General features: G+C 45.3%; 1 protein-coding gene across 1 annotated transcript in view; it reads right to left on the bottom strand.

Annotated features, from left to right (window-relative positions):
* Positions 1–25534, bottom strand: part of LRRK1 (leucine rich repeat kinase 1) — a 246932-nt gene that overhangs the window by 117280 nt on the left and 104118 nt on the right. Inside the window, exons 7-10 of the mRNA XM_030189745.1 lie at positions 20303–20529; positions 16137–16264; positions 13182–13345; positions 2297–2434 (exon numbers count right to left, since the gene is read on the bottom strand). Coding sequence (XP_030045605.1) covers positions 2297–2434; positions 13182–13345; positions 16137–16264; positions 20303–20529 — 657 coding nt within the window. The remainder of the gene's footprint in view (positions 1–2296; positions 2435–13181; positions 13346–16136; positions 16265–20302; positions 20530–25534) is intronic.

Raw genomic sequence — 25534 nt, 5'->3', positions numbered from 1 at the left:
CTCGTGAGTCTGCTGCCTTCCCTTCTCTTCGTTCTCAGCTCTGACTCTGGTCCCGCCCTTGCGGAAACAGGAAATGAGGGCGGGACCAGAGTCAGAGCTGAGAGCGAAGAGAAGGGAAGGCAGCAGACTCGCTAGGCTCTTCACTGCTGCCGCCGGGACCCTGGTAAGAGGGGGGGAGGGAAGGGTAGCAGAGGAGGGTTGGCGATTTTGTAGGGGGGGCGAAGTGCAAGTAGGGGGATGGGCGGGGCCAGTGTCGGGGAGGGGAGGGCTGCGGGTGAAGGCATCGCAAGGACGTGTCTGTGAGACAGAGAGGAGGGGGGACTGGAACTCGGGGGAGGGACAGAGGGAAGGAGAGAGAGGGAGGGAAGGCCTGGAAATCAGAAGGGAAGAAAGGGGGCCGTGGGACTTGGAGGGGACAGAGGGAGAAAGCGAGGGAGGGAGAGAGGGATAACCTTGCTAGCGGCCGTTTCATTTCATATCGAAATGGGCTTTTTTTTATTAATCAACTATAATTGCAGACTGCTGTGCTGCTGGCTGAAATTTCCTTTCTGCTGCTTCATGTTGCTTACAGGGCCAAGTAGGAAGGTAGGACGGGCTCTGAATGTGGGGTGTTTTCGTCTCATTAAGTAAAATAGTAAATGATGGCAGATAAAGACCTGAACGGTCCATCCAGTCTGCCCAACAAGATAAACTCATTTTACATGGTATGTGATACTTTATATGTATAAGTACATAAGTAGTGCCATACTGGGAAAGACCAAAGGTCCATCTAGCCCAGCATCCTGTCACCGACAGTGGCCAATCCAGGTCAAGGGCACCTGGCACGCTCCCCAAACGTAAAAACATTCCAGACAAGTTATACCTAAAAATGCGGAATTTTTCCAAGTCCATTTAATAGCGGTCTATGGACTTGTCCTTTAGGAATCTATCTAACCCCTTTTTAAACTCCGTCAAGCTAACCGCCCGTACCACGTTCTCCGGCAACGAATTCCAGAGTCTAATTACACGTTGGGTGAAGAAAAATTTTCTCCGATTCGTTTTAAATTTACCACACTGTAGCTTCAACTCATGCCCTCTAGTCCTAGTATTTTTGGATAGTGTGAACAGTCGCTTCACATCCACCCGATCCATTCCAGTTTGATTTGTCCTTGCCTTTCTCAGGGCACAGACCGTAGAAGTCTGCCCAGCACTGTTCTTGCACTAAAAGTTCTGAAGATTCTGGAATCCTAAAGAGTTACAAGATTCCGGAATCCCAATTAGTAGCAGCATTCCATGTAGAACCCCAAAGAGTAACATAGTAAATGATGGCAGATAAAGACCTGTATTGTCCATCCAGTCTGCCCAACAAGATAAACTCATTTTACATGGCATGCGATACTTTATATGTATACCCGAGTTTGATTTGTCCTTGCCTTTCTCAGGGCACAGACCGTAGAAGTCTGCCCAGCACTGTTCTTGCACTAAAAGTTCTGAAGATTCTGGAATCCTAAACAGTTACAAGATTCCGGAATCCCAATTAGTAGCAACATTCCATGTAGAACCCCAAAGAGTAACATATTAAATGACGGCAGATAACGACCTGAATGGTCCATCCAGTCTGCCCAACAAGATAAACTCATTTTACATGGTATGTGATGTATGTATATCCGAGTTTGATTTGTCCTTACCTTTCTCAGGGCACAGACCGTAGAAGTCTGTCCAGCACTGTTCCTGTACTAAGTTCTGAAACTAACGTTGAAGCCCCTTAAAATTTACACTCCAGCCCATCCATACCTATTATAGACTAGTTTTATTTTCTTGCTTCTTGTTACATGAACAGCAAGATACAGTACTTTGTAAAAGATTACTGTTGTCTGAAAAATTATTCAGGTAATAAACCTCTCATCCGATCCCCAGCCTGCACTCCAGGCTTATGATTATGGATCAGATTCCTTAAAAGTGACCAGAGCAGATCATTTGCCCAGATACCAGATGGCTAAAACTTAGAAACATGGACGTGGGGAATTTGAAGGGGTGGGGGGAGGATAAAGGTGAAAGCTGTTTTCAGCATACCAGGAACATGCTTCGGAGGGAAAGATCTTTAATGGGGAAGACCAAGGAGATATGATAAGAGTTTTGATTCAGGTTACTTCGGCATAACAATTTGTACCATGAAATACTCTCTGAAACAAGCACTGATGCCAATACCCTGCTGATATCGCTACAGCTTCTGTCTGTGCTAGACCCCAACACTATCCCGCAACCCCAGCTGTAAAATCCACTTCAGAAGTCAGAGAAAAAGCTCCCTTCTGCTCACCTCCAGCTGGAATAGACCCACAGGAACTTCCTTCAGCACGTTGTTGGAGAAGTCTACTTCCTGCAGGTGATTCTTCCAGAAAACAGCCAATGCTTCCGGAAGCACTTCCAGCAAGTTTTTGGATGCTCTGCAACATTTCTGGAGAAAAGGAAAAGAGGCTGATTCCTCGATGGCCCATAAAACCCAGAAACCCAACGGCAGGGTAATTTTCACAGTGCTTGCATTGCTGTAACGCTCACAGCTACATTTTAAACATAAGACTTTGCATCAATATTCAAAGCAGGGCAAGTGCAGAACTTTCCTTTTTAAATTACCCTGTAGGAAATACATGCAGGTACTTACAACTGCTTTAATGCAATGCACAAATTAGCCTTTTTATGTGTACATATTGTAAACTATGCTAAAAGTCCCAACCTTGCCTACACCTAGGGTTACCATATTTTGTCCCCCAAAAAGGAGGACACATGCCCCGCCCCCTTTCACACCCTCGCTCCGCCCCTGTCCCATTTTCCCCTCCCCCCCGTCACACACCCCGTCACCCCCCTCCCCTTACCTTACTACTGCCCTGGTGGTCTAGTGATCTCTTCGGGAAAGGAAATAGCCCCCTCTTTCCTGCCCAGAGCCCCCTCTTTCCTGCCCAGCGCCGAGTCAAAATGGCCGCCGAGAGTTGAAGTCTCACGAGGTCCCTTCAACTCTCGGCGGCCATTTTGAATCAGCAACAGGAAGGAAGCATGCAGGGCAGCGCTCCGGGCAGGAAAGAGGGGGCTCTTTCCTGCCCCGAAGGCAAAAGAGGTCACTAGACCACCAGGGCAGTAGTAAGTAAGGGGAGGGGAGGGGAGGCTAGCAATCTGCCCGTTTGTCTGGATTTCTGGACAAACGGGCAGGCTGGCGGGCGGTCCATCCTATAGGACGGCCCGCCCACCAGTGCCTGCCTGTTTGTCCACAAATCCGGACAAACGGGCAGATTGGCAAAACCCGCCCGGTTGCCCGGACAATCCGGATATATGGTAACCCTACCTACACCCAGGAACAGCTTTGACTAACTTACAGACAAACTTCTGTGCATAAGCTTAGATTCACATACCCTGGGCTATTTTGTAAGAGGCATTTTGTGAAATGTGTTGCTTTGCGTGAAACAATTTAAAAATTGTATCACAAAAAGAGGTCATTTCTCTCTGTAAAATGTTCCATACTATTTTACATGTAGAAATGCCTTTTAAAAATCACACCCGGGTGGGCAATTTTCAAATAGGGCATTTCTGCAGGTAAAACACATTTGTACCTCTGGAAATGGATTTGAAAATCGCTATCACCAATCTCACGCAATAGCCGTTTGCTAAGGCCTGTGAGGATGGAGTTGTAAGAAGGTCATTTGTCTTTCTGAGATTGCAACATGTTCCAATTGCCGGAATTGTAAAGTTTAACTTAACCCTGTTACCAATTTTTACATCGCAAAAGCATAAGCACACAGTCCCTCTGAAAACACCAATATAAACATGTTAAGGTTGTTTATAAGAGCTGGAGATTTCTCTGTGCGTCACAGGCTTCCCTAAAAGTCAAAGGGAACATAAACTTCATCCCACTCTTCGTAATAAGGAATTATAATTATTTAACTTGCTTATCAAGAAAGCCAGATAAAGTTAAGTACTTTGTTTTTAACCGAGTCCCAGAAGTACAGGGACATAAAAAAACTTGTCAAGGTCGATGCATAAACCTTGTGTTACTGCCGTGCACTAAACACCTCAGTGCACAGAAAAATTCTGCTCCCCAAGCAACCATGCTGTGCACACAGAATATAAGCTATCATGGGACAGCATACTGGGTGAATGCGTAAGCAGGTCTGTGCTATATCTTGCATTTAGTGTTGCATGAGCTGGAATGTCATTCTGTATCAGCACTCAGAGTTCCAAGCACATACATTATGGGCATGTATTAATGTTCTGTTTTGTGAATAAATGTGATTAATCTTTGCATAATAGTCTAGCACTTTACTCCGTTCCAGCACACCTCTCCCTCAGCTACTCATCTCTGCTCGTTTTTATTTCACATATCCTCTTCAAGAAAGCCAGAAGAAAGTTACAGGCCCTGTAGGCTTGCAGTAAAGAGAAGAAATCGGGCATGAAATCCTGACTAACCCTGATCACAAAAGAATGAGCTAAATATCAACTCCTCCTCAGATCTGGCGATAAAGTCCCAGCGTAAAAAAAAAAAACCCTACGCTGAGCCGCTGGGTCTTCCATGCACTTTTCTGCATCTTAATTCAATAGCTAATGCAGAGTTTCTCAAACTGTGGGTGTCAAACGCAAAATTGGGGGGGGGGGGGGAGGTCACAAAACCTATGTCTGACCTAGATGGGTGCTCCATAGGATACCGTTAGACTGCGTTACTTGAGGGTCACACACTTTCGGTGGTCACATGAACTGGAGTTACAGCCACCGAAAGATTGGTGAACATTCCCGGATTATCGTGGGATTTAAATGGGCTGTGCACTGATGTCAGCACACAGTCTCTGCACAGTCAGCTTACGCACCAAATTTATTTTAACATAGGGTATCCACAAAATTGCATAAGTTGAGTTAGATTGTTTGTAAAGGGGAAATCTGGACTTTGTTTTCATTTCCTTCTCTTGAGTCCTGCCAGACCAGCTCAGATAAGTGAAGTTGTGTCACCAGCAGACGAAGCCAGAGAAAACGAGCTCACAGCTGACTTCACCCTCCTTATAGGGAGAATTTACTATTTCCAAAAGTACAAGGACTAGGGGGGGAGCACACAATGAAGCTACTAAGCAGTACATTTAAAACAAATCAGAGAAAATATTTCTTCACTCAATGTGTAATTAAGCTCTGGATAAGTTCCTAAAAGATCATTAAGATTGGCTTGGAAAAATCCACTGCTTATTTCTGGGATAAGTAGCGTAAAATCGGTTTCATTCTTTTGGGATCTTGCCAGGTACCTGGAAAGGCCACTGCTGGAAAGAGGATACTGGGCTTGATGCACCTTCAGTCTGTCCCAGTATTTTTGTTTTGTTACATTTGTACCCCGCGCTTTCCCACTCATGGCAGGCTCAATGCAGCTTACATGGGGCAATGGAGGGTTAAGTGACTTGCCCAGAGTCACAAGGAGCTGCCTGTGCCTGAAGTGGGAATCGACCTCAGTTCCTCAGTTCCCCAGGACCAAAGTCCACCACCCTAACCACTAGGCCACTCCTCCACTGTTGCTACTATTTGAGATTCTACATGGAATGTTGCTATTCCACTAGAAGTCGGCCCTTGCAGATCACCAATGTGGCCGCGCAGGCTTCTGCTTCTGTGAGTCTGACGTCCTGCACGTACAGAAACAGAAGCCTGCGCAGCCTTCTACATGGAATGTTGCTAGTGGAATAGCAACATTCCATGTAGAATCTCCAATAGTATCTATTTTATTTTTGTTACATTTGTACCCTGCGCTTTCCCACTCATGGCAGGCTCAATGCGGCTTACATGGGGCAATGGAGGGTTACGTGACTTGCCCAGAGTCACAAGGAGCTGCCTGTGCCTGAAGTGGGAATCGAACTCAGTTCCTCAGGACCAAAATCCACCACCCTAACCACTAATAGTAATACTTATGTACTTAGGGGATTGGTACTGTCTTCAGCTCTTCGGTATCCTATAATCAAAACTGAGACTACCGAAGGCAATTCTTATATTCTGGGTTTACCCCCAAATCCAAACCTGGTGCCGTCAAAATTATTAGTTCATAGTCCCTAACCCATTTCCACATACCAAGGAAACAACTACCTTCAAAGTGGGTTACAACATACTCTTTATTAGGTTTCTGAATTTGTTAAGTCTGAGAACCCTTGACTGTCATGGATTCTGGCCTGGCCTGGCAAGAGTCAAAGAAACAGGTAAGTCCAAATATCCCTTTCTTTATCCATGCCAGACCAGTCCAAATGATTGGGATGTACTCAATCTTTACCCAGACTGGGCAGAAGAAGCCACGATGACACACTTGGAGAAGGGATGCAATAGACGCAAGGGCAGTCCTACCAGTACCTTCTGGAAGACAGTCTACACTTTGCCAACGAGGACTCTTGTGAAATGATCGTGCGATAGCTAGGTTTCTAGGACTTGCAAACTCTTGTCAATGTGGACTGAGGTGGTCATCTCTGAAAACTGATGCCTTACAGATGACCTGCACCTTATTAGGACAGATCAATAGAGAACAAAACAAAAAGACCTATCCCAGTACGTTGAAGGACCAGGGCATTTGACAACATCTCAAAGTTGATTGATAACTAACTTTTTATTATCATCAGAAGACAGAAAGCCTGATCCCATCTGCAAAAAAATACCATTCTCGGCAGGAGGAGAGTGCTGGCCAAGGAGACCCAAGTTCTGCCCCAGGACCTAAGAGATGCTACACTATGAGCCTTGAGAGAAAGGGAGTACTGAGCCCTCAGGAATAAACCCAAATTTCAAATAGCAGTCTTGCATGCTTGACACCTGAAGGCTATTAGTTTCAGGTCAACTTTGTTCCCTTCAGGGTAGATATGAACCCTTCATAAACTTCCCCGTTTCTCTATCAGAGGGAAAGAGGGGGCTATATGTCTCGGCGTTCTTTACTTATCTATTTTGGGAGCAAAGCAGCACAATAAAAAAAAGTTAGTGATCCCATCAAAACTTCTTGTTCCACACAGACCAGTCTGGCCACAGCTTATCTGGGGAACCTAGTTTGCACCCATCCACCTAGCGCCGGCTTGCTTGCCTGCCTGCTCCCAAGCCCAGGCAAATGCACCAGCTGACGTGATGTCCTGCTTAGCTACAGAGTGTCACCTCCCTTTATTTCCAGACATACTAGAAGCAAGTGGAGGGAAAGCAGACTGCACTCACCTAGCTGGTGTCTGCATGCTTGCCTGTCTGCTTCTAGGCCAGGCCAAACACACCAACTAAGATGCTGAGTTGCCATGACTTGCCTGCAGTATGTCACCTCCATATTTTCCCAGACATCTAATATAATAATTTGCTCCTGCAACGTTCCAATGTCTCCCACTGCGTTCGTAACCATCTCCTGACATCACTCTCCCGCAGTAGAAGCCTGCTTGCCTAACGTCAGGAGATGTTACTACGCTCTGTCTCTGTGGCCTCCGAGTGCAAGGAGGACGTGTGCGGGTGCCCCAGCCCTTCGTACGCGGCAGCTGCTGTTTAAAAAGTTTTACCTCCTGCTCAGCCGGCAACACTCAAGTCCACCAAGTACAGACGCCGCTTCAGACAGGCTGTGGTTCGCTGTTCCTCTGGTCCCGCCCTCATTTCCTGTTTGCGGAAGGGCGGGACCAGAGGACAGCGAACTACAGCCTGTCTGAAGCGGCGTCTGTACTTGGTGGACTTGAGTGTTGCCGGCGGAGCAGGAGGTAAAACTTTTTAAACAGCAGCTGCCGCGTACGAAGGGCTGGGGCACCCGCACACGTCCTCCTTGCACTCGGAGGCCACAGAGACAGTGGGAGGGAGGCGCTGGGTGGCGGAAATCGGAGAGGGGGGGTCTTGAGACGAGGGGGGGTACTGAGACAAGAGAGAGGGAGGAGGTGGAGGTCCTGAGATGAGAGTGCGGGGAGGGGGGGTCCTGGGGGTAGGGGGAAGGAGGAGCAGGTTGGGAGGGGGAGGGGTGAGGGGGAGAAAGGGGGGGAGGAGAGGTGGGGAGGGGACCCTGGAACCTTGCTAGCGCCCGTTTCCTTTCTGTTGGAAACGGGCCTTTTTTTTTTACTAGTACTTCTATATTTCCCGAGACATAGTGGGAACAAGTGGAGGGAAAGAGAGGGAGAGTGTGATTACTTCAGACCCCTTGACCAAGTCCCAATCTGGCACGATGCCATAGCAGACCAGGAGGCAAGCTGGGAGACGGCTGCACTAAAAGCTCTTTTGGTTTTTTTTTATTTTTCTTTTTTCTTCTTCCTCTTCCAAAAATGAATCATCCCGTTCTCAGGAAATGTATTTCTGGCCCTCTGCCAACAGCTATGAAGGACAACAGTGGGCATTGCAGCCACATCCCCCATAAGGATGGGGGCTCTGCGGGCTGGCCTCCGTCAATCTTAGCTCTCTTGTCTGTTTCCAAGGGAAGAAGTAAATCACTCCCACATGACTGCTGCCTGCAATTGTCCCCCAGACTGGGTTTGTGCTCCACTGGCCTCCAGTCTTTCTGGGAGCAGCCTACTTGTAGATGCTGCACCAGGCCATAGGACAAGAAGAACAAGGTCATAGCAGAGAAAATGAATGAATCCTTTGCTTTTGTCTTTGTGAAAGAAGATGTAAGAGATCGGTATCGGAAATGATTTTCAAGGGTGATGATGCGGAGGAACTGAAAGAAATCTCGGTGAACCTGGAAGATGTACTGAGCCAAATTAAACAGTAGTAAATCACCTGGACCGGATGGCATACATCCAAGGGTACTCAAAGAACTCAAGCATGAAATTGCTAATCTGCTGTTAGTAATATGTAACCTGTCTTTAAAATCGTCTGTAGTACCTGAAGATTGGAGGGTGGTGCCGATTTTTAAAAAGGGTTCCAGAGGTGATCCTGGAAATTACAGACTGGTAAGCCTGACGTCAGTGCCGGGCAAAACAGTGGAAACTGTTATAAAGAATAAAATTATAGAACACGTAGACAAACATGGTTTAATGGGACAGAGTCAGCATGGGTTCAGCCGAGGGAAGTCTTGCCTCACCAGTTTGCTTCATTTCTTTGAAGGTGTGAATAAACATGTGGATAAAGGTGAGCCAGTTGATGTAGTGTATCTAGATTTTCAGAAAGCTTTTGATAAAGTTCCTCATAGTAACATAGTAGATGACGGCAGAAAAAGACCTGCACGGTCCATCCAGTCTGCCCAAGAAATGTGCCACTTTTTTGTGTATACCTTACCTTGATTTGTACCTGTCTTTTTCAGGGCACAGACCGTATAAGTCTGCCCAGCACTATCCCCGCCTCCCACCATCGGCTCTGGCACAGACCGTTTAAGTCTGCCCAGCACTATCCCCGCCTCCCACTACCGGCTCTGTTATCCAATCTCATGAGAGACTCCTGAGTCATGGGATAGCAGGCAAGGTTCTGGTGTGGATTAGGAGTTGGTTATTGGACAGAAAACAGAGGGTAGGGTTAAATGGTCATTTCTCACAATGGAGGATGGTGGAATGTCGCAGGGATCAGTACCGGGACTGGTGCTATTTAACATAAATGATATGGAAATTGGAATGAAGAGTGAGGTTATTAAATTTAAAGATGAAACAAAACTATTCCAGGTTGTTAAAACACGTGCTGGCTGTGAAATATTGCAGGAAGACCTTAGGAAATTGGAAGACTGGGCATCCAAATGGAAGATAAAATTTAATGTGGACAAATCCAAGATGATGCACATTGGAAAGAATAATCTGAATCATAGTTACCTAATGCTAGGGTCCACCTGAGGGGTCAGCGCTCAAGAATAAGATCTAGGTGTCGTTGTAGATAATACGCTGAAATCTTCTGCTCAGTGTGCAGCGGCGGCCAAAAAAGCAAACAGGATGCTAGGAATTATTATGAAAGGGATGGTGAATAAGACCAAAGACACTATAATGCCTTTGTATCGCTCCATGGTGTGTCCAACCTTGAATACTGCGTTCAGTTCTGGTCGCCATATCTCAAAAAAGATATAGTGGATTTAGAAAAGGTTCAAAGAAGAGCGACCAAAATGATAAAAGGGATGGAACACCTTTCAGATAAGGAAAGGCTAAAGAGGTTAGGGCTCTTCCGCTTGGAAAAGAGACGGATGAGGGGAGATGTGATAGAGGTCTACAAAATCCTGAGTGGTGTAGAACGAGTAAATCAATTTTTTTACTCGTTCTGAAAGTACAAAGACTAGGGGACACTCGAGGAAGCTACATGGAAATACTTTTAAAACAAATAGGAGGAAATACTTTTTCACTCAACAAATAGTTAAGCTCTGGAACCCTTTGCTGGAGGATGTGGTAACAGCGGTTAGCGTATCTGGGTTTAAAAAAGGTTTGGACAAATGCCTGGAGGAAAAGTCCATAGTCTGCTATTGAAAAAGACATAGGAAGCAACTGCTTGCCCTGGGATTTGTAGTATGGAATGTTGCTCCTAATTGGGTTTCTGCCAGGTACTTGTGACCTGGTTTGGCCTCTGTTTGGAAAACAGGATACTGGGCTAGATGGACCAGTGGTCTGACCCAGTATGGTTACTCTTATGTACCTCACAGCTTAGTTAGAAAAAAAAGAAACTGACAGTTCTGTAGCAACTTTACAAATACGACTGTCACCATCTGCTGGCCAAACAAGGGAAATGCACTTCATAAAATAAGTATTTCCATGTAGCATCCTTGAATGTCCCCTAGTCTTTGTAACATAGTAACATAGCAGATGACGGCAGAGAAAGACCTGCACGGTCCATCTAATCTGCCCCACAAGATAAACTCACATGTGCTACTTTTTGTGTATACCTTACCTTGATTTGTACCTGTCCTTTTCAGGGAACAGACCGTATAAGTCTGCCCAGCACCATCTCCGTCTCCCGCCACCGGCTTTGCCACCCCATCTCATCTAAGCTCTTTAGGATCCATTCCTTCTGAGCAGGATTCCTTTATGTTTATCCCACGCATGTTTGAATTCCGTTACCGTTTTCGTTTCCACCACCTCCCGCGGGAGGGCATTCCAAGCATCCACTACTCTCTCCGTGAAAAAATACTTCCTGACATTTTTCTTGAGTCTGCCCCCCTTCAATCTCATTTCATGTCCTCTCGTTCTACTGCCTTCGCATCTCCGGAAAAGGTTAGTTTGCAGATTAATACCTTTCAAATATTTGAACGTCTGTATCATATCACCCCTGTTTCTCCTTTCCTCCAGAGTATACATGTTCAGGTCCGCAAGTCTCTCCTCATACATCTTGTAACGCAAATCCCATACCATCCTCGTAGCTTTTCTTTGCACCGCTTCAATTCTTTTTACATCCTTCGCAAGGTACGGCCTCCAAAACTGAACACAATACTCCAGGTGGGGCCTCACCAACGACTTATACAGGGGCATCAACACCCCCTTTCTTCTGCTGGTCACACCTCTCTATATACAGCCTAACAACCTTCTAGCTAGGGCCACCGCCTTGTCACACTGTTTTGTCGCCTTCAAATCCTCAGATACTATCACCCCAAGATCCCTCTCCCCGTCCGTGCCTATCAGACTCTCCCCGCCTAACACATACGTCTCCCGTGGATTTCTACTCCCTAAGTGCATCACTTTGCATTTCTTCGCATTGAATTTTAACTGCCAAACCTTAGACCATTCTTCTAGCTTCCTCAGATCCTTTTTCATGTTTTCCACTCCCTCCGGGATGTCTACTCTGTTACAGATCTTAGTATCATCCGCAAATAGACAAACTTTACCTTCTAACTCTTCGGCAATGTCAGTCACAAATATATTGAACAGAATCGGCCCCAGCACCGATCCTTGAGGCACTCCACTACTCACCTTTCGCTCCTCCGAGCGAATTCCATTCACCACCACCCTCTGGCGTCTGTCCGTCAACCAGTTCCTAGTTGTACTTTTGGAATGAGTAAAAGAAATTATCTACTCATTCTACACCACTCAGGATTTTACAGATGTGGCAAAACAGTAGGTTTTTATGAAGTGCATTTCCCTTGTTTGGCCTGGAGGAAAAGTCCATAGTCTGCTATTGAGACAGAAATGGGAAGCAACTGCTTGCCCTGGGATTTGTAGTATGGAATGTTGCCACGATTTGGGTTTCTGCCAGGTACTTGTGACCTGGCTTGGCCACTGTTGGAAACAGGATACTGGGCTAGATGGATCATTGGTCTGACCTAGTATGGCTACTCTTATGTTCTTATGACATAACCCTCCTTGTCTGGACTGGTCTGGCATGGATAAGGAAGCCTGGCTCATTTTACTGCATGAACCTCAACGTACTGGTTCTAAAACGGAATTTTCTAAATACAATTATATTTATTACATGTCCACTATGAGATAAGTGTTGGATAGTGGTTAAGGCACAGAACTTTAAGTCCCATCACTGCCTCTCTGGTCAAACCACTCTTTCACGGTGTTTCGGTTCTCCTCCCAGCTCTGTCACTGACTGGGTGGCACTCTGGACAAATCATGCTATTTCCCTGTGCTTCATCTTAACCAGGGGCGTATCTGCATGGGGACACAGGGGCCTGGGCCCCCGCAGATTTCGCCCTGGCCCCCCTCCCGCCGCCAGCCTTCCCCCGCTGCCGTTTCTTACTTTTGCACCAAGGTCCGCTTCCTCCTGGGCCTTTAAAAATATTTCTTCAGCTGGCGGGGGATCCCAATCCCCGCCAGCCAACCCGAGTTGACGTCTTCAAAGTTCTTCGTCCGCCGTGGCCGACGTGCTGGAGTTGAGCAGCTGAATCCAGTTCGGAGTCTGACGTCCCCCGCCAGCTGAAGAAATATTTTTAAAGGCCCAGGAGGAAGCGGACCTCGGCGCAAAAGTAAGAAACGGTAGCGGGGGAGGGCTGGCGGAGGGAGGGGGGGTGGAGAGAGTCATTGGTGGCGGTGGGGGGGTCTGGTAATGGCGGCGGGGGGGGGGGGCTAAAATGTGCCCCTTCCCTCTGGCTCTGGCCCCCCCTACCGCCGGAGGCCAGATACGCCCCATTCTTAACCAGCATTAATTGGCTGATCTTTGAAAGATGTCCCATACGTTGAACACCAAAAATAGTCCTGTTAAAACCTCTACCCCAGAAAGTGCTGCACTTTTGTTCCTAATGTAAAGCCTATTGGAAGCCTATGTAGAAGAAAATCTAAAAAAATACCCATAATAATTCCTTTTACTTTAAACTCAAGTCTGTTCCGTGAGGAAGCTGACAGGGGTTTCAATTTCTAGAGGCCACCTACCAAAGGAGAGGCCCACGGGTCAGGGAAGAGCTGCAGTTTGTTCTGTGAAACATTGAGGTAGCTCAGTGACTTCAGGCAGTGAAGGACCGAGACAGGCAGAGTCGTCAGCTTATTCTCAGACACATCCAGCTCCCGCAGCTTTCTCAGTCCAATCCAGTTAGTGGCTGGAACAGATTAAAACCCAGAAATATTTAAAGAGGAAAATATTGTATTGCGCCAACTGCGGGAAAGTTTACTATTCAGTATGTACAGTGAATCCCATCATATTCACAACAAAAACTCAAAAATAATCAAAAAAATAAGTGAAAATATTTTTTGTGGTGCACTCATAGGTTTTCAAAGGACTGCCACTGGCCAAAAGGTCAACTATGTCCTCGTAAGTTTAATCATTTCATACCTCTTTTTTAATCACTTCATGCCACCCAAAATAAATTCAAAAACTGTAAGCAGCACTTATCTTCAGTAAGGGTCCTGGGTCCCATTGACAAGGACCATGCTTCAGATTTGGGACTCCTTTTACTAAGCAGCGGTAAAGCCCAACGCGGGCTTACCGCTCGCTGTAAAGAAAGTACCGCCGGGCCACCGGAGCAGCCCGCCGGTACTTCCCACCCCTAGTGCACCGTCATTTCTGGCACTACAAAAACGTATTTTTTTTTTTGTAGCGTCGGAGTGTTTGGGCAGTACCACGCGTTGCCCGGTTACCTCTGGGTAAACGCAGGAGCCCTTACCGCCACCTCAAAGAGTGGCAGTAAGGGCTCCACCCTCAAAACGGCCGTGTAGCAAGTGCTTTACTTGCCGCACGGCCATTTCCTGCAGGAAGGCGGGACTTCCCTTTTACCAGCTGCAGTAAAAGGGGACCTTGGCATATGTGTAAAACACACGCTGACGCCCTTTTGCCGCAGCTTGGTAAAAGGGGCCCCTCCGTTCTCGAGGAACCCAAACAAACATACCTCAAAATATCTCTGTGTCAGTCCCTGAAAATGTCAATAACTGAATTTTATATGTATGTAAATAATCCAAATGTAACGATAGAGATACCTCACGGAATCCTCTCAACCGATGAGTATGAGAGGACAGAGGCGAGTCTCCGCTCAACTTCCCTTTGTGAAGGCTTTAGCGATAACTCCCTATTAGCATATAATGCACATAATGCTCCGTAAGATGAGCTTATTGGCCAGGAAATATATCTTACAGTACTGGACAGTCAAGGATCCTCCGGCATACTGGCACTGGAGAAACCAGTTACATCAGCTGGTGTCTTGGGAGGCTGGAGAATCCAGGTTCTCACAGAAAAAGAGAGTCACATTTTTGGCTGTCTGAGGCCCTTATCTGCAAAGTCTACGCCATAGAGGTCGTAGTTTACTTTTAAATGCAGGGTGAACTCCACGGGCTGTTACTGAATGGTTTTCCAGGTCTGAGGTAAAGGGGGGGGGGGTAAGGAAGGGTACGGGAGAGGGTGGGGGGAGGATAGGTATATCTTGATGGGGTAATAAATGTTGGTATAAAATTCACAAATGCTGCATGTTAGTTAGCAATTGTTGTATAGTTAGATCGAGGTTGGATGGACGTTATATGTAGAGCCTGTATGACAATGTTTGTGTTGCTGCAGTGTCAATAAAAACCGTTTAAACATAGCATATAATGCACATTTCTATGCCCTCCGTACAATTTTTTTTTAGGATACCCTCTATCTGTAAATCCATGTGTCATCAGTTGTGCTGTTTTCTTTGAAATCATCTACATTGGTACATAAACGGCGCAATTTTCCCTTATTTTATTTGTTACATTTATATCCCACATTTTCCCACCTATTTGCAGGCTCAATGTGGCTTACATTGTACCGTAATGGCGATCGCCAGTTCCGGTATGAACAATAACAAAGTGATGTAACAGACACAACAGGGATGCGGATGAAAACTTGAAAAATGTTAAGATGGTGTTACGATCCGTATCTTTGCGGTATAAAGAAGTAACAAACTTGCGTCTTCTCACGTAACCAAAAATGTCCAAGAAAGCCACTGAATTATAGCCCACTGTAGCTGTAAATTTCAAATTTACGTTGCAGTTATTGACCTACTTCTAAAAAGATCGAAAAGGGGGCAGACTTAGGCAGAACTCACTCTGGTGTCTTTCATCTGTTGAGAGGGTTCCGTGAGGTATCTCTGTCCTTCCTTTTTACATCTGGGTTATTTATATACATATAAAATTCAGTTATTGGCTTGAAGTTTTACATTTTCAGGGACTGACACAGAGATATTTTGAAGTATGTTCGTTTGGGTCCCTTGAGAAAGCAAATGCGAAGCATGGCCTTGTCAATGGGACCCAGGACCCTTACTGAAGATAAGTACGGCTTATTATGAATTTATTTTAAAAGAGTATTTACTATGAGTGGCATGAAGTGATTAAAAAAAGGTGTGGAATGATTAAACTTATGAGGATATAGTTGCAGTGACGATCCTAGGTTGGCTGCCACCCGGGGTGGATCGCCGATGCGCACCCCACCCCCCCAGGTGCATTCTTGGCTGCTCAGAGCAGTCGCGCGGCTCTCAGCTCCGCTGGCTCACTGCTCCCTCTGTCCCAGAACAGGAAGTAACCTGTTCCGGGGCAGAGGGAGCAGGGAACCAGTGGAGCCAACAGGCGCATGACTGCTCTCTGTACCCCTCCAGCGGTGTGCACCTGGGGCAGACCGCCCCCACCGCCCCGCCCTTGGTACGCCGCTGTATAGTTGACCTTTTGGTCAATGGCAGTCCTTTCAAAGCCTATGAGCGCCCCACAAAAAATATTTTCACTTATTTTTTGATTATTTCTGAGTTTGCATTCTGAATATGATCCTGCTCCGTGGAATTCTTTAGGTATATGGAACAGATTAATGCCATTACAGACTAGCATAGGTTGAGTAGCACTAGGGAGAGCTTGCAAACCGAATGCCAGTCATCAAGATGGGCAAACTCTTACCATTTTCCTCTGCAAATAAATTTTCCAGGTAATTTTTTGATGCTATTAGCTTTCGAAGTTCTGTGAGATGCAGAAGCCCAAGAGGGAGACTGGACAGCTTATTGCCGGCAACATCAATCTCTAGCAACCTGTGGAAGGGAGGCAGAAGCAGTCAATTCATCAGAAAATGTATGTAATTTCTGTGCAGTAATTATGAATAAAATATCAACGGAAGCAGACAGCTACAAATATAACCTCCAGACATGCAGTATTTTGGCAGTTCTGTAACATATTTCCATGTCAATAATGCTAAAGCACTTCCAGTCATCCAACAGTGAACAAAAAGAGAACACAACAGGAACTGGCAGTCAGTAAAGAGCTACTGCTTGTGAGAGAGCGTCCTGGGGAACATAGTAAATGACGACAGATAAAGACCTGTACGGTCCATCCAGTCTGCCCAACAAGATAAACTCATTTTACATGGTATGTGATACTTTATATGTATACCTGAGTTTGACTTGTCCTTGCCTTTCTCAGGGCACAGACCGTAGAAGTCTGCCCAGTACTGTTCTTGCACTAAGTTCTGAAGATTCTGGAATCCTAAAGAGTTACAAGATTCCAGAATCCCAGTTGGTAGCAACATTCCATGTAGAACCCCAAAGAGTAACATAGTAACATATAGTAACATAGTAAATGACGGCAGATAAAGACCTGTACGATCCATCCAGTCTGCCCAACAAGATAAACTCATTTTACATGGTATGTGATACTTTATACCCGAGTTTGATTTGTCCTTGCCATTCTCAGGGCACAGACCATAGAAGTGTGTCCAGCACTCTTCTTGCACTAAGTTCTGAAGCTAACATCGAAGCCCCTTAAAATTTAAGGACATGAATTGAGGTTGAAGGGGGGCAGACTCAAGAAAAATGTCAGGAAGTATTTTCTCACGGAGAGGGTGGTGGATATGTGGAATGCCCTCCCACGGGAGATGGTGGAGATGAAAACGGTTATGGAATTCAAATGTGCGTGGGATAAACACAAAGGAATCCTATTTAGAAGGAATGGATCCATGGAATCTTAGCGGAGATTGGGTGGTGACGTCGGTAATTGGGAAGCAAAACCGGTGCTGGGCAGACTTCTACGGTCTACGCCCTGATCGAATAGATATGGATTGGCTGATGTGTAAATTTTAAGGGGTTTCGACGTTAGCTTCAGAACTTAGTACAAGAACAGTACTGGGCAGACTTCTACGGTCTGTGCCCTGAGAATGGCAAAAACAAATCAAACTCGGGTATAAAGTATCACATACCATGTAAAATGAGTTTATCTTGTTGGGCAGACTGGATGGACTGTTCAGGTCTTTATCTGCCGTCATTTACTATGTTACTCTCTGGGGTTCTACATGGAATGTTGCCACTAATTGGGATTCCGGAATCATGTAATTCTTTAGGATTCCAGAATCTTCAGAACTTAGTACAAGAACAGTACCTGGGCAGACTTCTATGGTCTGCGCCCTGAGAAAGGCAAAGACAAATCAAACTTGGGTATACATATAAAGTATCACATACCATGTAAAATGAGTTTATCTTGTTGGGCAGATTGGATGGACCATACAGGTCTTTATCTGCCGTCATTTACTATGTTACTATGCTATGGGTTATGTCCATTAGCTAGCAGATGAAGAGAGAGATCAACAGCTGTGAGCTATGTCCTATAAGGGCACTGTGCAGTCATAGCTCTTCAGTATTTTGAATTTTATTTATTTGTAGCATTTGTATCCCACATTTTCCCACCAATTTGCAGGCTCAATGTGGCTTACATTTGCCGTAATGGCGGTTGCCATTTCCGGGTAACAGAATTACAATGGTATTGCGTTAAGTTGCATACATACATGGTAACATATATGGAACATGGTATATATGGAACAGATCATGGTATATAGATATATCATGTGCATACATACATGTTAAAGGGAAATACATTATGGTATTACATGAGGTTCCTGGGTAGTAAATTGGGTTGTAACATCCCTTAGGTCATCGACTATAGAGAGACCCTATTCAACATAAGGTTAAAGTGGTAGTGCTTGATCATTGTTAGCAGAGAGGTTAAGCAGTCATGCGATAAAAGTTCGGTTTTGTATAGATCGTGTATGATGTTATTATTTGGTATTTAGGATGGATGTTTATGGTTTGCCTTCTTGAAAAGATCTGTTTTCAGTAGCCTTCGGAATGATAATGAAGTAGAGTCTATTTTTTCCCGTTTGCTCAAGTTGTCAAAATAAGTTGTTTTATTTGAAAAATTAAACAATTGAAAATAGAAAGACATCAAACATTGAACATGAGAAGAAAATAGTCTTTGAAGCAGCAATGAAAAAGTAACAGAACAACCATGCTAGCATGGCTAAATCATCACATCTTAAGGAGTGACTCTGGTCTGGTTGGATTAATGAAAAGAAAATTAATAGGCAAGACCTAATTTCTCCTTTCTTAGCAACCACATCAGACCAGTCCAGAACCCGTGGATTGTAAAAAAGCAGTTCTCAAAATGTGTGGGCCTTTGAAATCTCTACCTCTATCAGTTCAATTCCAAAAGCTGCCTCTGCTTCATCTTGAGCTCCTATATCCAGCTGATAATGCACTGCAGAACTATGAAGCAAAGACCACATTGTTGCCTTGCAGATGTCCACTGGGGATACCACTCACAATTCCACCTACAAGGTCGCTACACCTTTGGTAGACTGTGTCCTCAAAGCTTTAGGGGGCTGTTTCCCTACTAAGATATAGGTGGATGAAATAATCTTTTAGCCAATGTGAAATAGCGGCTTCAGATGCTGTTTCACCTTTCCTTGGACCTCCAAAAAATGAACCTGTCCAATTTTCAAAGTTCATTGCTAAGTATCTCAAATGTGCTCTTCAAACATCTAAATATAAAGATTTAAATTCTTCTCCACATTTTTCTCTACGGAAGGAGGGAGACTGAGTGTCTGATTTACAAGAATTGAAGAAACCACCTTTGGAAGAAAGGAGGAAACTATTCTGACAGAGACCCCTACCCCTACTAGATAAAGTCTGAAGTTCTGAAATCCTTCAAGCTGAAGAAATAGCTAAGAAAAACAGTATCTTGAGAGAAAGAACTTTTAAAATTGCTCTCTGAAGAGGCTCAAAAGGCAGAAGCCCCAATGCCTTTAGCACCAAATTTAGGCTCCATTCTGGAAAAGAGGCACAAAACGGAGGACAAACATTAGTGGGAACACGTAAAATAGTTCTTCCAAAGGCTAAAGCTGTAGTGAGGCATTCAGACCTTCAGATCCATACTCTTTCCACCAAGTGAAGAAGCAGGGCTTGAGCCCATGGACGCTGCATTGACCCCAGCACTTGCATGTAATTCCAAGCTCAAAGTGTTTTCTGTCGCAGAAGTAATCGGATCTGAGATTGAAATTGGCACAGGTGTCAGAATGGGGCAGGCCACAAGGACTATGACCCCCCCAGCAAAACTTTGAGCCAAGTCTAGTTCACGGGCTACTGCAGAGTCCACATAGAGTGGCAGCGGTGGGATAGGAGAGGTGCACCTTACCTCTCCTTCTCTTCCTCCTGCCTCTGCTGTTATCCTCGCCCTTTCACAGGCGAAGGGCAAAGTAGATTCAATACCAGCATGAGGCCTAGAAGAACAGGAGGGGAAAGGTAGACACCAGACTGTTGGGGGAAAGAAAAGGTAGATGCCAGACACTTGAGGGAGGGGAAAAGGTAGACGCCGGACAAAACAGATGCAACCCACAGGTTCTGGACTGGTCTGGTATGGGTGCTAAGGAACTGCAGAATTTGCCAACATCTTTTATTCTAAATCCACTGCTAGCTGCACTGCAAAATATACAGGGGTAATCTGGGAAGCTACAGACTGGTGAGCCTGATGTCAGTGCCAGGCAAAATGATTAAAAGTACTGTAAAGAACAAAATTACTGATCAAACAGACAACAATGGTTTAATGGGACAGAGTCATCATGGATCTAGCCAAGGGAAGTTTTGCCTCACCAATCTGCTACATTTTATTTTTCTGAAGGGGTGAATAAATATGTGGAGCTAGTTGATGTAGTATATCTTGGGGAGTCACAGCACCTACAAAATGTCTGAGCAGAAACTGATGATTGCTCACCTAAACAGGGTCTTGGATTAAAGGCGGTCCCTCACCTGGTACATATGATTTCATCTGAGGACTGCACATTGGGTAGTTCTGATAACTGGTTATTGGAAAGGTCGAGTCTTTGAAGTCTGAGGAGTCCCCAAGGAATCACAGAAGGCAGGGAGGAAAGGCAGTTGGCGGACAGATCAAGCTCCGTTATCCGGCAGGAAATATCAATGAACCAATCCAAGTCCACCCAGGGGAGCCGGAGGTTTGCCCACTTCACATACACTGCCTGCAGGAGAAGAAAAAAAAAAAACACAGAACAGTGGGTTCATCTGCCAGCTGCCACAACCCAGTAAACTGTCCTAACGACGCCAACCGGCTTCCACTAAAGCTAACACATGTTTAATTATATATTTAAAATGTTTTTAGCCCACTCTATCCTACCACTTTACAAGGGTTACAATTAAAACACACATAAAATAATCAACAAAACAACACAAACAATACAAAATAGAACAGGTACAGTAAAAATTTAAAACAACAAAATACAATTCAAATTAAAAAGACCTTTGAAAACAGATAGGCCTTAAGCTGTTTCCTGAATTGTATTACCGAGCTAATGCATCATACGTCAAATGGCAGTGCATTCCACAAATGAGCAACTTCAACAGAAAAACGAAGAGCAATATGCATCCAGACTAATATGTCGAAATGGCATCAGAAGCTAATGCCTGTGTTAGAGCCAATTAACCCTGGACTAGAGCCGGCACCAAAGATGGCTGCCAATTGCATTGAAATGTAGTCAAGTGGATGTTAATGAGGTCATTTGCTATGCCCTTCAAATGCTCACAGAACAAACAAACCCTGCTCTGACCGCCAGATCGGAGCTGGCTTTTGGAGGTTTTAAGAGAGGATTCCTTATGACCTTCTGTTTAAAATGTGCTGGTTTTCATTTGTTTCGGAAGTGGAAAGAAGTCCATGCAAGCCTCTTAAGCACTGGTACTGTGAAACAAATGTGTGCGCATCTGAGCAAACCTGAACATGAATGCACACATTGGTGCCTGTATTCTGTGCTTAAATATAAAAAAAGATTGAAAAGCTTATATTTAAAGGCACTTCAGGGTTTGCCTGGGAATGCGCACAAGTGCGCTTACCACAAAACTCACGTGTGCCTGCACCAGACATGATCCCCCCCTTAGTTTTAGTGTCAGAGCACACTTGTAGAATTCCACTAGCTTTGACCATTATCTGCACTGTTCTTGAAGTATGGGGCGGGCGCTGTTTACTTTAGCGCTGGAGCTTTCAGCATGGATCATTCTTAGACAATTGGGCAGCTGCGTTCTGTGTAACTTGCAATTAACAAAACATAATTAGGGAGACCTAAGTATAAGGAATTACAATACTACTACTTTTCATTTCTATAGCGCTACCAGACATACGCAGCTCTGTACACTGAACACATAAGAAACAGTCCCTGCTCGACAGAGCTTATAATCTAATCAGGACAGACAAACAGGACAAATAAGGGATAAGGATAAAGAGTAGCAAGATTCCGGAATCCCAAAGAGTAGCAAGATTCCGTGCAGAATCCCAAAGACTAGCAAGATTCTGGAATCCCAAAGACTAGCAAGATTCCGTGCAAAATCCCAAAGACTAGCAAGATTCCGTGCAGAATACCAAAGAGTAGCAAGATTCTGGAATCCCAAAGACTAGCAAGATTCTGGAATCCCAAAGACTAGCAAGATTCCGTGCAGAATCCCAAAGACTAGCAAGATTCCGTGCAGAATCCCAAAGACAACTACTACTACTTATCATTTCTATAGTGCTACCAGACATACGCAGCTCTGTACACTGAACACATAAGAAACAGTCCCTGCTCGACACAGCTTACAATCTAATCAGGACATACAAACAGGACAAAAAAACGGAATTGTTAAAACAGACATTGGTATTGAACAAGTGAATAGAATTTGGGCTTTTACCCTAGATTTGAAGATGGCCAGAGTTGGAGCTTGACGTACTGACTGAAGCAAGATAAAAGGAACAGAGTATGGAGTTGGCAGTGGAAGAGAAGGGTACAGATGAGAGAGATTTAGCTGATGAAGGGAGTTCCTGAGGAGGAGTGTAAGGAGAGATAACAGCAGAAATGTACTGAGGAGCTGCAGAGAGAATGCACTTGTAAGTCAATAAAAGGAGTTTGAATTATATGAGGAAACGGATAGGGAGCCAATGAAGTGACTTGAAGAGAGGGCTAATATGAGCATAGTGACCCTGGTGGAATGTAAGTCGTGCAGCAGAGAGTTTTGAACAGATTGAAGGGGAGAGGGATGGCTTAATAGGAGACTTGTGAGAAGCAAGTTGCAGTAGTCTAAGCAAGAGGTGATAAGAGTGTGGATAAGGGTTTTGGTAGTGTGCTCAGAAAGGAATCGCTCTGGTTTCCAAGAGATTATCGAACAGGAGGTCTCTGACTGAGACCAAAGACCCTGTGCATCCAGCCCTTTAGACTGGCATGTGTCGTGACTACTATCCATCGCAGTGGATCCAGAGACATCCCCTTGGATAGATGTCTGAAGCCACCAGCGGAGACTGCAGTGCTCCTGTGCTGGCAGTGGCAATTTCCTCTGCAGTGAATCCCTCTGTGGCGACCACCTAGAGAGCAGGGACTTCTGAAGAGATCTCATGTGTGATCTGGCCCACGGCACTGCCTCTATCATCGCTGCCATGGAGTCCAACACTTGAAGATAGTCCCTTGCACACAGCACCAATTGTCAAATTAGCAATTGTAACTTGACTATTCGGGCCTGTGTAAGAAATATTCGACCCCGCCGACTGTCGAAGCACACTCCTAGATAATCCAGCAACTAAGATGGCTGCAGATGACTCTTTTGTGAGTTGACCACCCAACCAAGGGATTGCAGGAAGGAAACCACATGATTCGTGACTTGCACACTCTACTGGTATGATTTTCCTCTGATCAGCCAATCATCCAGGTAAGGATGAACTAGGATTCCCTCCTTGCTGAGAGCCGCTGCTACTACCACCATAACCTTTGTAAACGTGCGAGGGGCTGTCTCAAGGTTGAAGGGCAATGTCTGAAACTGATAACGTCTGCCCAACACCGAAAAGTGCAGAAAATGTTGATGCATGGGCTGAATCGGAATGTGCAGATAGGCCTCTGTTAGATCTACTACAGTCAAAAACTCTCCAGCTCAAACTGCCACTATGACCGAGCGAAGAGTCTCCATACGAAAAGTGTACACTCTGAGAGCCCGATCGACCGTTTTGAGGTCCAGAAACGGTCTGAAAGAACTCTCTTTCTTTGGAACGACAAAATAAATGGAATACCGACCCTGCTTGAGCTCCGAAGAGGGAACTGAACAAATAGCCTGAAGGTCGAGAAGCCTTTCCAGAGTATCCCTGGCCACGCCCGTCTTAAGGCGAGACCGGCAGGGAGACTCTAGGAACGCATCTGGAAGAGGACACGCAAATTCTAAAGTTTACCCTTCTCAAATAACCTCTAGAACCCACTGTTTGGAGGTAATCTGGGCCCACCTCCAAGAAAACTGTGCTAAGCGTGCTCCCACAGGAGCTGGACGAGCGGTAGACTGGAAAGAGGTGCCTCCATCTCTGCGACCTCTGTGAGCTTCTTGAAAAGACTTATTCCTCTGAAAGAACCGGGATTGCTGTACTGGAGCCGCTCTACCTGGTCTAAAGTGACGAAAATCGCATCCCCGACCACAGCTCGAAAATACACCATACCCAGATGCCCTAGGCCGGTCTTCCGGTAACCATGGGACCTTAGTATCTCCCAGACTGTGGACTAACTTGTCCAACTCATCACCAAACAACGGAGAACCCCAAAAGAAAAATCTACTGAGCTTAGACTTAGAAGCCGCCTCCGCTGACCGACCTCGTAGCCAAAGAGACTGTCTTGCAACTACTCCCAAAGCCATAGACTTAGCTGAAGCTCTCAGCAAATCATATAAAGCATCTGCCAAAAAGGCCGATCCCATCTCAATCTTAGCCACTTTGGCGTCTAATGCAGACAAATCAACTGAAGATCTATCCAGGACCTTCTCAGACCAGCGAAAGCAAGCTCTAGCAACCAAGGAACTGCAAATAGCCACCTGTACTGCCAAAGCAGAGACATCAAAACCACTCTTCAACAAAGCCTCTATATGGCTATCCTAAACATCCTTAAGCGCAGTGTCGCCATTCACGGGAACCATATTCCTCTTAGTAACTGATGAGACTACAACATCCACCACTGGAGGCTTCAGAAAGGATTTGTCCTAATCATGGACCTGTAGGAGTATTTACCTGTGATCTCACCTTTGCTGGTCTAGGCCCTATACAAGCCTGAACCATTCTTTTATAACAATATGGATTCTACAGCCTGTGGCCTGAATACATCTATAACCATCAGAAACCAGCTTTTGAAAGGAAAATTACTGCTGGGCATACCAAGAGGACTTCATCCAAGGACACAATATTGTTATCTCCTGAGAAGAACGGAGGAGAGAGACACAGATGGCTCCAGGAGAATGAGATCCGTCAGGGAGGTTTGCATGCTGCCTGATAACAGTTTCTTTGCTTTCAGGCACAGGCAGCTCCTTGTGACTCTGGGCAAGTCACTTAACCCTCCATTGCCCCATGTAAGCCGCATTGAGCCTGCCATGTGGGAATGTGCAGGGTACAAATGTAACAAAAAAAAAATTACAAAGCCTCTCTTCATGATCATGAATTTGGCTGGCCATTATTACGCCAGTGTAACTGGTCCATGGGTATCATCTGACCCAGATAGATGCTAACGCTGGACTGAAGAGGAAGAGGAGACAGGAGAAGACCAGAAGACTTGTTGGAGGATAGATGGCTCTGAGAGGAGCAAGAGACTGATCTCCTACACCAGTGAACTGCGTACCTTGTAACAAACTGACAAGGTTAGCTCAGCTAAAATACACGTCCTCACCCGAAAGACCGTGCCATCTGTATCCAGAATACCGACCTTGGACTTTATTCCTGGACTGAGAGACTCGCTGGGGCTTCAGCTTGAGTCTCAGCAGAGGAATCCGCTTCTTTACCAATGGAAGTCTGCCATAAAGACGGCAAGGTGAGATAACAGGATATACTACCTATGGTCAGGGGGGATAGTTAGTCCACGGTTTTATCTGTGATATTGGTTGTCAGGTTAGTGGTGTAAGTTTTCATTATGAGTAGGATATCAGTTTTGTGATTAGTGTGTGATCACTCATCCATATAATCATATTTCTGTAGATATATTTTGGTGAAAATCT

This window comes from Microcaecilia unicolor, chromosome 1, assembly GCF_901765095.1.
Source record: "Microcaecilia unicolor chromosome 1, aMicUni1.1, whole genome shotgun sequence".
Taxonomy (NCBI): Eukaryota; Metazoa; Chordata; class Amphibia; order Gymnophiona; family Siphonopidae; genus Microcaecilia; species Microcaecilia unicolor.
Note: the sequence above shows the minus strand (reverse complement) of the source record. Positions and strands in the feature narration are given on the sequence as shown.